Raw genomic sequence first — 12,642 nt, 5'->3', positions numbered from 1 at the left:
CACATTTCCTAGTTGCTTTCTTGGCTTTTCATACTTTTCTCAGTGGTAGTTTAGGAACTTGTAATCTAGACACACTTTGACCAGGTTTATTGAGTCACAGGGTAAGTTTACTGATACACTTTCATTTTGTACTAATATTGTTCTTTAAATTAAATAACTCTTCTCGGTCCTTCTTGTTTACTTACAACTGCTACCCTCCCATTTTTTAGAAAATAGCTATGTCCCCTCTCAAAATTTGTTTTTTAGGCTAGAAAAGATTAAAAAAAATTTTTCTTCTTTTATAAGACAGATTTCTCATTCCCCTGGTCTTCCCTTTCCCTACATTTCTCCCAGTTTTAATCAGTGAACCCAACTTGACATGGTATTTCAATGAGGACGTGCCAGTTCCTTGCAGAATCTATTAATATTTCTTCACCTCCTAAAACTATTTATGCTGATACACCCTACGAGTAGATCCAATGCTATTTTAGAATGCTGGCTCAAAGTCACTGTGTGCTCCACTACTCTTCTCAACTCCTCATCCTGCCATTTACAATTTATGAACCCCCATAGTACAGTTGTGAGTAGTCTTTGTTTGCATGACCTTGTAGTTGCTGTAGTTAAAAGAAATTCATTTTTTATAACCCTCATCATGAAGCTAAGCCAACTCTTTTTGTACAATATAATTTCTTCTCTGTACTGACAGTGCCTTTCGAGTCATCAGTACATTTCATTAGCACACCACTCCCTTTTTCCAACATTACTGTAGGGAATAAAAACTAAGTTTAGTCCCAGACTGATCATTGAGGAACTCTATCAGTAACCTTCTCCACGCTGATAACTGTTTTCTGAGTCCCTTTCCTTTATCACCTTTAAAAATCTTAAAAGATCTCTTATTTTCACATTGGCAAATGACTTCTCATTTGGCATGATATCAAATACAAAAACCTCTTATTACCTCTCCATTAACTAATTTTATTCTAATTTTTTTTTCAGTTTAACTAATGATTCTCCATTTGGTACTACAATTGCATGCTTTACTGAAGTTCAGATAGAAATCACCTATTTCATTTCCCACTTTAAAAAAGTATCTCTTTCATGGAAGTAGAATATTAGTTCAGTCTTGTATAACTTATCTTCTGTAAAATCAGAGTGCATTCCCTGCCATTTTCCATTTATCTCTGTAGTTATCACTCTCTTCAGAATTTTGCCTACAGCTTTTCAACTTGCTGAGATAAAGGCTAAGTTGCTTGGTCTGCTTTTCCATCTTTCTTAAATCTAAGCATTGTTTGCTATTAAACAGTTATATGGTGACCTCTATTGTAAAAAGGTATTAAGCATCATTGTCACTGTATCTGTGATTTTAGATGCTAGTTATTTCAGTATTTGGAGATGGAAAGCATCCACTTCTCCAGACTTACTGCACCAGAGATGCAAGGTTACTGTATGTTTTAATGGGGCAAGTGACAAAGCATATAAGCTTTTAGGATCAAGTCCACTCATAAAGTCGGAAAAAAACAAGAGAGAGCTCAGAAAGTCTTGCATAAGTTTAGGAATGAGATATAGGCAAAAAGACATCTGGTTTATTCTTTCCTTCATGTTGTGTAGCCTTTACTTTTTCAGGTTCAATTCTACCTCCCACAAAATTAATTCAATTTCTATGCATGGATTCTAGTTATCCATCCTAACTTTGCACCATGTTGTTCTCCTTACTGAAATGTAAGGCAGAATATTAATTTAGATTTGGAGCATTCTTTACATTATTCCTAGTATCAGCCACATCCACTCTATGCAAAAACTTCACATCTTTTCCTGATATCTTTTAATTGATAAGGAAATTGCTTGTTGTTGAATTTTCATGACTGAAGGTCTGGATCTGACCTTGCCTGAATCACATTATTTCTATATTTTCCAGCACCAAGACTCAGACCACTAGTGCTAGAGCTATTTGTTGCTTACCACACTTTTTTCATTCCTTTGCACTCTTTAGAGATCAGAAAATTCTCCACAGAATGAGCTAATAAGCTTCCTTCTCTTCAGGCATGTTCCTCAGCTTTATGATTTATCCTGATCTTCTCTAGAAGGAACTGGATGTGTCAGGGGAACAATCTAGATTTTTTCCCCTGTTGCCGTAAGAAATCCTTCTGTTGCGTATCCACACCATATTTGCTGTCGCCCACTATATAGTCCACTTCTCTGTTCTGTGGACCCATGCTGACCCATGCTGGTGACAGGCTTCCTGAATTTTCTTAATAGGGGGACAAGAGTCACATGTGTCTCTGCATTATCAAATCCCAGGTTTTTTCCTTTTTTTTTTTTTTGCATTATTTCCCAATATGCCAGTCCCTTACCTAGCAAGATGTCAAACAGAATCAGTATAACACCTATTTGTCTTCTTGATTCTTCCTTTTTTTGCTGTTTGGTTTCATTTTTTTGGTTTCCTTTGCCACTAACCCTTGTTTCTTGTTCTTCAGTACAGCAAACTTCTTCAAACTCTTCCTCTTCTTTGCTTTTGTGGTCATGTTTCCAGCTGGGTCACATTCCTTATCAAGCAGGCTATATAGCTTCCTTATCTTCAGATATTATTTGACATATGCCTACATATTTGTGTGACCCTACTTTCCTTTTCTGCATCTTGTCTTCAAAATCCCATTCTACCATCATCTCTAGCTTTCTTCTTTTGTCCTTGAGTCCTCTCTTTCTCAAGTGTTATAAGGTGACATTTCATGCATCAATATATTCCACTGCATATCCACTTTTGAAAGAATATAAATCTCATAGCTTCAAATCTTGGTCTCACATCCTCCTTCAAATACTGCTAAGGCTGTCTCATTAACTTCTTTCAAGCAAACTCCCTTCTTTATTGCTTCTTAGCAGCTGAACCTGCAACCAGTGCAAGCTGGTGAAGGGTCTGGAGGGTCTGACCTACGAGGAACAGCTGAGGGAGCTGGGGTTGTTTAGCCTGGAGAAGAGGAGGCTCAGAGGAGACCTTATTGCAGTCTACAACTACCTGAAGGGAGGTTGTAGTGAAGTGGGAGTCGGCCTCTTCTCCCGGGCAACTAGTGATAGAACAAGAGGACACAGCCTCAAGCTTCGCCAGGGGAGGTTCAGGTTGGACATCAGGAAGAATTTCTTCTCATAAAGTGTTATTAGACATTGGAATGGGCTGCCCAGGGATGTGGTGTAGTCACCGTCTCTGGATGTGTTTAAAAAAAGACTGGACATGGCACTTAGTGCCATGGTCTAGTTGACATGGTGGTGTCAGGGCAATGGTTGGACTCCATGATCCCAGAGGTCTCTTCCAACCTGATTGATTCTGTGATTAGGGTTCTACATTTATTAAGATATTTATTTAGGTGGCAAGAATTCTTGCCCAGTGAACACTCCAGCTAGAAGGGCTTCTGTCTAATTCACACAACAGAGCCTCAAAGACAAGGAAGATCATGAAGATTATGAATTACATGCAACCTATCAAGCAGGAGACACAGAAGTTCACTTAGCCAAATAAACAAGGACTCAATTCTTCCCTACCAAGGACTGTATCCCACACAAATTCTCCTATTTGCTCTCCTCCCACTGTTCCTGGTAAATCTAATCTCATGCTTCCTCCATGTTATAAAATCACAAATGGGTCTTGGAAGGTCTGAGACTCTCAAATATGGATTTTTCAGTTAGGTCAAGCCGCTACTGTAATGTAATTGACAGCTGTTTCCCCTTAAAAATAGCTGCTTCCCTATCTTTTTCAAAAACCAAAAGACAAAGCTGTAAAATACATGATGACATGTATTTATATTACATAACTGTAAACACTGAGTGAAAGCTGCTCACACACGTAATTTCCCCTTGCTGTTGGTCTCCCAGGCGTTCTCAAGCAGCGTGAAACTACCTCTGAAAAAGTTTTCCCAGAAAACTGTCACATGGAAAAACATATTTTCATCAAGAACTGAGTATGCCCCATGTGATTGGATCTTTTACGTGAAGTTCTAATTGCATTTACCATTGGAAAAGCCAAATGGTCATTTCACAGAACGCCTTTCTTCACCAGTCAAATAGCATGAGGAGAGTAGGTGCATTTTAGGGAAACTCTAAATTAGAGATTGGCTCTGAGATAGGAAAAGGTGTCAGTTAAGGAAAGTGGATTGAGGGTGAAGGACTCATTGTTCCATCTGCAATTCATGCGCCAACAGAGCATCACTTTCTTTTTCAATGTCCTACGTGACTGAAAGAGTTTAAAGTCAAGTAACATGTCACAATCAGGGTTATTGCACAGTAAATGATACAGAAAAGGATATAGAAAGGATATAGAAAAGGATACAGGAAAAAAAAAGCTTCATACAGATTACTACAACGATGACTATCTTCTGTTACACATCTCAATAAAAACTTGTCTTATTGAGAAAAGGTAGTCTTCCCAGAGCTTGGCTTTCAATATGTTTTAATTGCACTAATAGTTTATAATTTTAATATGGTTATTTGAGGTTATTTACGATTATTTATCGTAATGAAGTGTATGGTTGTTTAAGAGTGCTTATTCTGTCCTTGCAGCAATATGAAATAATCCAGATGAAAGTGGACCAGCAAATCATGTCTGAAAGGCAGGTAACATCATGGCTAGAGATGCCAAAGTTCAGTGGTCAATTTACAGTTTCTTCTCTGATTTGTGGCACCTCATTCTGGCCATCGTAAAACAATGTGCTCACATGCTTATAGCCCATGCCCAACAAATTACGCGTATCTGGAAGCTCTTTGATAAATCAGTTCCCACGGGCTTCTGCTTCCCATTTGTCACATGTCCTTCCTGTTCTATGAATATTCTGTAGAGCAGGAATTGCGTGGCTATGGGCAAACAACTGATCTTGAGGCCAGGTAGAGTGTGAACCATAGTAATTGCATACATACGTGCTCTTACCCTGCAGCAAATCTGAGATAACTTTCTCCTGCGTGAAACAAGGATGAACACATGCTTGTGCATATATGGTCAGAGCTATTGGGCAGTAATAGGTGGCATGCTGAGGTGACTCTGGATCTGGCTTTACTCTTTCTGACTCTTTGGCAAGGAGAGCTTCTGATCTTTATTACAGCCCATAGGTATTGCTGCACTACAAATACACAATGTACATATATAACTATGTCTCACAGTCAAATCCTGTCCTATGGAGATGAGTGAAGACAGAACTGTGATATTTTTTAAAAAATTGCTAAAAATAGTTTGCCAATGGACCAAAGCAGGAAGATTCTTGGACTATGGCTTGCAACCAGACAAATAATTACAGAAGTAAAACCAAGTTGGCAAACGGATAATTTGAGCATAGTACAGGGCATAATAATGATAACAATGCATAGTTTGTCCAACATCCTCAGAGCACTCAAAAATCAGATTCATCAGATAAGCAAGTTATTAATTCAGGAAGGTATATTAGTTCTGAAAATGCTGAATCTAGATGCTCTGCATAGCCAGAGAGGGATAGTAGCCACTGGTCCTTTAACCTGTCTGATCAAGATTTCCTCTCACATGAAGTTCAAACAAGTCAAAAATTCTCTCTCCTATAACAAGACAAGTGCAGCTCAGCTTCATTTCTTATAGGAAGGGTTTTTTTGAGACGGAATAGGTATACTGGACAGCTATTAACATGACTCGATGCTTCTGTGTGTTTATTTCAAGGATGGATTAGAATGAAAGATGAAGGAAATTTAACTTCCCTAGTTCAGTAAAACGGTACCACAGGAACGAAGAATAAGTGCTCAAGGGCACAGAACAACATAGTTTTAATCATATGATTCTCCCTAGTAAGAAATTGTTACTTGATAGAAGATTTCAGAGAACTAGATAAATTACTAATAACTAAGGGCAGACTTACTTGGTGTGAGAAATCCTAGACTGATAAGGAATGAAAATGTGATTTATTCCATTTAATAAAAGGCATTGGCTTTTGGGAAAAAAAACCAAACAAACAAACAAACAAACAACCAAAACTCCCAAACTCAGAAATGAAAACAGCACAAATAATTTTTAAACGGGGCTGCACACATTTCTGGAGCAGTAAAGGCTACAGAAGGGGAATTATTAGACTTGTGGGATCACAATAAGGGAAAAGGTGTTGACGTGTATTTTCCTAGGTTTATAAGTGGCCAGCCTTAATGAAGTACACAGCCTCCTCTCCACTTGAAAAATTAGTCCCTTTTTTTTTTTCCGCAGATGAAGCCATTGTTTTCTTTACTCTCACACAAACACTTTAGAGAAAAAATTGAAAAGATACCCAAATGATCAATGCTGACTGTAGAATTACATTGTGATTGGCTATCAGTAAGGGATAAAGCATCCCTAAGTCAACAAAAGAGAATGTAAACACTGGTGTTTTGATTCTACTGGTCAGCAAATTTGTGAGTAACACAATGAGTCTGTGTTTCAGATGAGGCTCTATTTATTTTCTCCAGGTAGCCTGAAAAGGGCAATACACTGCTTTTCCACAAAGGAATTTGACCTAAGGAATTTTCTCATTCAATATGTTCTTTCCTATAATAGCTTCTAGTAATTATGGTTTTATGCAATAAAGTTATTGCACTGATTAAGCGAAATATGGCAATGAAAACAGACAGTGTGACTGGTTGGTAAGAAGCTGAAATTTAAAGAAGGCTTTTCAATGAATGGATCAGAATCAGTCACACCCCAATACAGCAATGCTTTTGCATGAGTAAGCACAGTGAGGAAGGTGCCAAGTGTTAGAGGTGATGAGACAGCATCTAGCAGAGAAGCTTGTGCTGCAGTTCCACTATGTGTTGTAACTTCAGTAAGGCTGTGGGGTTTACTGAAGCTGCCATTACTGGGTCAGTGTAAACCACTCCTGAGTATTTCCTACATGAAATGTAGGAAATTTCCTACATGCAATGTGCCATTCTCGGATGCAACAGTGAGGCCCACATGGGGGCTTGCAGCCCACCTTTAAGTTCAGTCTCTCCCAGGTACGTGGAAAATATCTTGTAGCTCTTAACAACATGAAGATTGTACTACACATTTTGCACATTCAGGAAGATTAGTCCCCTGAGCTAGTACAATACGCCCACTCTTTTTTAATTTTTAACTGGTTGTAAAAAAAAAAAAACAGATTACAATTGTTAGTGACTAGCATTCCTTCCCGTACCAGAAGCAACAACACGTTCTCAGCAACTTCCTCAGGAATTCTCACTCCTCTTTGGCCATTTGTTATCAGTTCTACCAGTGATGACGGCTAGGGTATGCAGTATGATAAACTCATTACCAAAATCTACAAAGCAGTGCAAAACCCTGCATTTCCTGGCATGTGTTCCCATTAAATAAAAATACTTAGACTGTCAGCGATTTAGAACAACTGCCTGATAGACCTAGCTGAAATCTGGAATTTACGTTTACAAGAAAAATTAGTAACAATGCAAAAATTACAGAGCCAGACCAAAAGTCAGCCTAACCCAACATCCAGTCAGCAGCAGCTGTAGCAAACGTCAAGGCAGAACACAAAACTGGGGCACATGGAGATTACATCTACATGGGTGGGTTTAAAGTTACTGAAGCATGTATGTTGCAGTAATTTGTCTAAATTTATTTGAACCTCTTCATACTTTTGGCCTCCTCATCTCCCAGTACTGAAAATCACTTACACTGTGGAAAAAAAGTACCATGGTTTGTTTTAAAATTGAAGCTTGAGCATTTCCATGACAGCCCTCAAGTTATTAGACTCCGAGAAATAATGTATAATCACTCCTTATTCACCTTATCATGGATGTCTAAATTTTTATCACATTCAAGTTATTCCTCTGCAATGAAGAGGAAAAATTTCATCTGTCCTCATGCAGAAGCTAGTACACACTAAAAGGAAACTTTGTTTTTGCCTTCTAGTGTGTTCTAGTTCTGATGTGTCTTTACTGACCTGGGGAGACAAGACTACATGCAAGATAAAGACAGGAGAGGATCATATATTTATACAAAGACATTACCATGGTTTTATTCTGCTCTCATGTCTTATCACCGTAACTCCCAATACATTAGTTCTTTTTTGTCTGTCATAGAAAATTGAACTGATATGCTCAGATAATTAAATTACTAGCAGTGGTGCCAGAATTTCTCTCCTTTTTTATAATAACCTATTTAAAGCCCATCACTAGTTGATGTATAATGCTTTGCATTATTAACACTGAATTTCATCTCCCATTTTATTGACCAGTCACTATAAGACAGAATTCATTTCACAACTTGATGTTTATAGTGTAAAGCCTCTATATGAGTAGGTCATTTAGATTTTCTTTTTATATAGAGGAGATAAGTAAGCAGGAGGTGATTTATCTCATTCTAAGGTAGACATTTAAAATAAGTCAAGCGAATGCCCTTGAAACAGCAAACATCTAAGAAACAGGAGTCTTAGCTAGTAGTTCTCCCTCCAAAATCAAAGAAAAAAGATAGGCACTGCCCACAGCAATTCTCCTCACCTTTCTTGACATTTCTTTTTGGATGGGATGACTGTCTCTTAGAAGAGCTTCTCTCTTTTCATTGATTACAGAGGGAGCTGGGAGGACGGAGACTTGGCATAATTTTTAGAAGGCTAAACTTAGATAACATTACTCCATTGTTGGCACTGTGAGATCCTTCTGAACTGCTAGAACTTAGTCACAGATTTAAGAAGGTGCTAACGTGTCTCAGTCAATCTGAACCACACCAAGTACTGTAGCTATCATCCCTGAGTTGTGTGGCATGGTCACAACTTCATGCCGTCTTCCATCTGTCCAGACATGGGAAGCATCTGTCCACAGATGTGACTGCTCTGAGGAAGTCTGTAAGCTTTGTGGTCTCATTATCCTGCACTCCTTCCAGATCAGTTCTGGATAGGTTGAACTGCACAGGTCTTGGTACAGTGGTACTTTTCCTTCAATTAATCAACCTCACCATTTAGTCCACATTCAGTGCTCTGCCTTTTAACTTGCAATTAATGCTTCTCCACCATCTAAAATAATGTATTATTATTTTCTTCTAATTATATCCTGAAGTGAAAGCTTCAATAAACACTGGAATTATTAATGGAACAGCAAACATTGGGAACAATATTTTTGATTGAAAGAAGCATTTCAATATTCATTAATCAAAATGCCAGTCTTCTCTTTCTTTGAACCAAACGTAAATGCTTTGGTTTGGTTTCACTGGACATACCTCTGCATCTTACACAATGTTGTTTTATGATAACCACGGTTCAGGACAATTCCACCCTTAGTCTTCAACTTACTTACAAGAAATGCCAATTATTTATAGAAGAGTTATTTAACCCAGAGAGTCAGTATTGTGGGCACATAGTGAAGAATTGACCCAGACAGAAGCTTTTCAACGTGATCTGAGAAAATAAAATATGTCAACTTCTCAACTAAAATTAAATAATCTATCTAGCTTGTTCAATAGAATATGAACACAAAAATCAGGACAATTGAAACTTCCATGGAGTTTTCTTTTTTTTAAAAAAAAACAAAAACCACCACACTGATTTTCTGTTAAAAAACTGGGACAAAAAAAAATCCCAGGGAGATCTATTACTGGTTGAAAATTCCATTACCTAAACCAACTCTTATTTGTCTTCAACTATTCATCCAGAACTATGCCAGTTATGTAAATAACTACTTACAATGCTTGTAACACTCACTAAATGGTACATACTTCTTGGCGATATGAGCAGTGAGTTATTTGTCTTGATATTTGCAATATTCTAAGTACTATGACATAGCCATTCAAATCTACTACTGAAAATCACATAAACGAAATTTAGTTTGCACTTCTAAAAAAATTTATGCAAAGGTCTGAAAACACATTCCAGTGTATCTCGTGACAGAGAAAAATTCCTGTTTCTTATAAACAAAAGATAGGTACAATACACTGTATTACACAGTACCAAGGTAAAAGAGTAACAGTACTTTAAAATGAAGTTCTGTGAGAAAGTCATGAATCTTCCTCAAAATAAAGCTAAGGTTTATAAACAATTCTGACATTGTGGACAAGAACTGTAAAAATATTTAGATACCTAAAAATGCAAATAGGCACCATAAGGAATTTTCATGTTCACTTTAGACACTTAGCTCCCCCAAATACAAACATAGATGATTGATTGGCCTTGTCATAATCCATCTGTTAAGAATTGAGAGGTGTTGGGAAAAATAAGCTCCTTGCTTATATTATTAAAGAATGTTTACTATTTTATAGCAAGTAAAGCAATGCAATCAATGGCAATTAGGAACATTCCTGCTTTTGGTGATCCTACCAAATGCCAAATATGTAATTACTTGCTCAAATACCTTTATTAATCTGGACCTCTCTGCTGTAACTAGCTCAGAAAAATGAGAATAAAATGACACATGCTATAAAATTATCATGTCATTTGTGTTAGAGTGCAAAAGTGGAGTTAAATCAATGGCCTATAGTGTTACTGTAAGCAAAAGAAAGAAATCTGTAAGCACCTGTAGGAATCTCAGTAGGTGAGCAACTGAATGCATATCACAAATTTGGACTAAGTTGCTATTTATTTTCAAGACAATGCAGAGATGTAATAAATAAAAGCTCACATAAATCAAACCCATGCTGCTTTCAAGTGCAGCTGCTCTCTTCATGTCACTTGTTATTGCAAGTTGTCAAGGAACAGTTCTTTTCACTTGCAGATAACTCTAGGAGATCTTTACAAAAGTGGAATTTGACAAAATGAAGAAAGCTTTTATATTCTGATCCACTCTGATATTCACAGTACCACAGAAATATGTTTAATCTGTATAAAAGCACAACTAACTGCAACTGTGCTTGGGCCAGCCTCAATGAGCTTTCAAAAGAGGCTATAATGACTACCCCTTAGTTAGAGCTCAGCATATTTATTACACCAATAAACTGAGACCAGATTTGTCATACCTCACTTACAATAATCCAAAAATTAGCTGCCTAATCCATTTGTACTAGCCTTTATCATTTTAATTGACAGAGAGATTGAGGCATCACAAGCAAGTTATTCATCCCTACCTAAGACAGATACCTAAAGTATGTAAAATAAATAAGCCTCTAAATGAGTCTTGCTTTCAACTGTCAAGACAGGGAGTATAGGCAACTACCTTAGACATGATGCCTAATGTTCAGATGGAGTAATTTTTATCAGTTGTGGTGGACTGATCACTGCCACTTTAACAGCATAAACACATATATATGTATACAAGTCTCTGTGTATACAAGAAAAAAAGCCAAGATTAGGTGAGTATATCTGCGTAACTTCCCTATATTTATCAGAGTAAACATCAAGATAGATTAAAAAGGCCAGAGAGTTAAGTACATCATGTTTCCTCACTTTGCACAGCTCGTTTGCTTTGCAGTTTATGAAACAGGGATACAAAGACACTCACAGATTGATAGATCTTGATAAGATGACAGACACAGTCAGAAGAATGCACCCATAGGGACCAGTTTCAAACTGAAAAAGAAAAGGACAGTTTTTATTTTGTTTGTTGTGTACATTTTTGCCCAAACCTAAAGAAATAACAATAGAACTGAAAGCAGAAAGAATTGTTCTCATTTATGCTAAAACTCAATTTGTTGCTCTGTTTGTTAAAATGCAAGGCATGTCCAAATAGTGTTTGAAACAATGTTAAGAAGACATCATATGAGACTGATAAACACAGAAAGACTGGCAGCAGGTTTAGTATCTTCTCTATACACAGTACCTGGTGAATATTCTGCTGAAGAAATACAATCAGATCTTCATATCTTGTGACGCTATGTAGTATCAGCTGAGAAGAAATGTAAGAAGAAAAAAAAGTAACTGAAACAACAACTCATTTTTATAACCTGAAAGCTGAATTAAAGTAGCCAAAAATTTAAATCTGACTGGAAAGATTTGAACTAACAAAATGAAATAAAGCTCTAATGAAATCTGCCTCTGACTGTTGGTACTTGGTATAATATTGTATCTCAGCACTTGGTATATTCTGAATTTTGAAATACTGCTTCTTGGTGGTTTTAAGCTCATTTAACAGTTTGATTCCATTTTAAGCATTGTTTATGCAATGAAAAACACCTCCTAGAACAAACAGGAATACAGAAGCTTTAGAAGACAGAATGGGCAAGTAGCTCAGGAGTTTGCACCTATGTGGTGAGCCATCTACGGCAGGCATGTATTGGAGCACTTATCATACTGAGAGAGTACTCCCGTGAATATTCCTATTTAACATGAAGTTCAGGAGAATTCACAGATCCAGGCCCTTACTTCAACATTCTTTGTCTATTTTTCCGTCTTCAGATTTTGATAGAAACGATGGTCTTGTGGATACTGTGTGAGGAAAGATCAAGCAGTCTGGATTATATTCCTTTCTGCCACGTTGTCACTGTGGCAATGTCCACGTGACCTTTGATAAGCAGTACTTAGAGGCAGGACAAATGTGCTAGCATCTGAAATAGCCAGCAGCTGAGAATTAGGTAAACACACTAATTAAATAATCTAACTCCTCTCTTGGAAGAGCATATTATAGCCAAGGTTTTCTACAGCATTCACCCTATTTATACAGGTTTTCACTTCCAATTGTTCCAAAACTGTCTGGTTCTGAAAATTTGTTGACACATCCATTCCTCCATTTAGGAGGCCAGTAGTATTTCCTTAAACCACTAATGCCTGGCTTATGGCATCACTG

At 37.2% G+C, this 12,642-nt stretch overlaps 1 protein-coding gene across 1 annotated transcript in view; it reads right to left on the bottom strand.

The window, feature by feature from the left end:
• Window positions 1-12,642, bottom strand: part of MINDY4 (MINDY lysine 48 deubiquitinase 4) — an 81,492-nt gene that overhangs the window by 30,673 nt on the left and 38,177 nt on the right. The window contains exons 12-13 of the mRNA XM_068405081.1: window positions 11,680-11,745; window positions 11,362-11,429 (exon numbers count right to left, since the gene is read on the bottom strand). Coding sequence (XP_068261182.1) covers window positions 11,362-11,429; window positions 11,680-11,745 — 134 coding nt within the window. The remainder of the gene's footprint in view (window positions 1-11,361; window positions 11,430-11,679; window positions 11,746-12,642) is intronic.

Source organism: Nyctibius grandis, chromosome 7 (genome assembly GCF_013368605.1).
Source record: "Nyctibius grandis isolate bNycGra1 chromosome 7, bNycGra1.pri, whole genome shotgun sequence".
NCBI classification, from domain to species: domain Eukaryota; kingdom Metazoa; phylum Chordata; class Aves; order Nyctibiiformes; family Nyctibiidae; genus Nyctibius; species Nyctibius grandis.
This window is presented reverse-complemented; position numbering and strand designations above follow the sequence as displayed.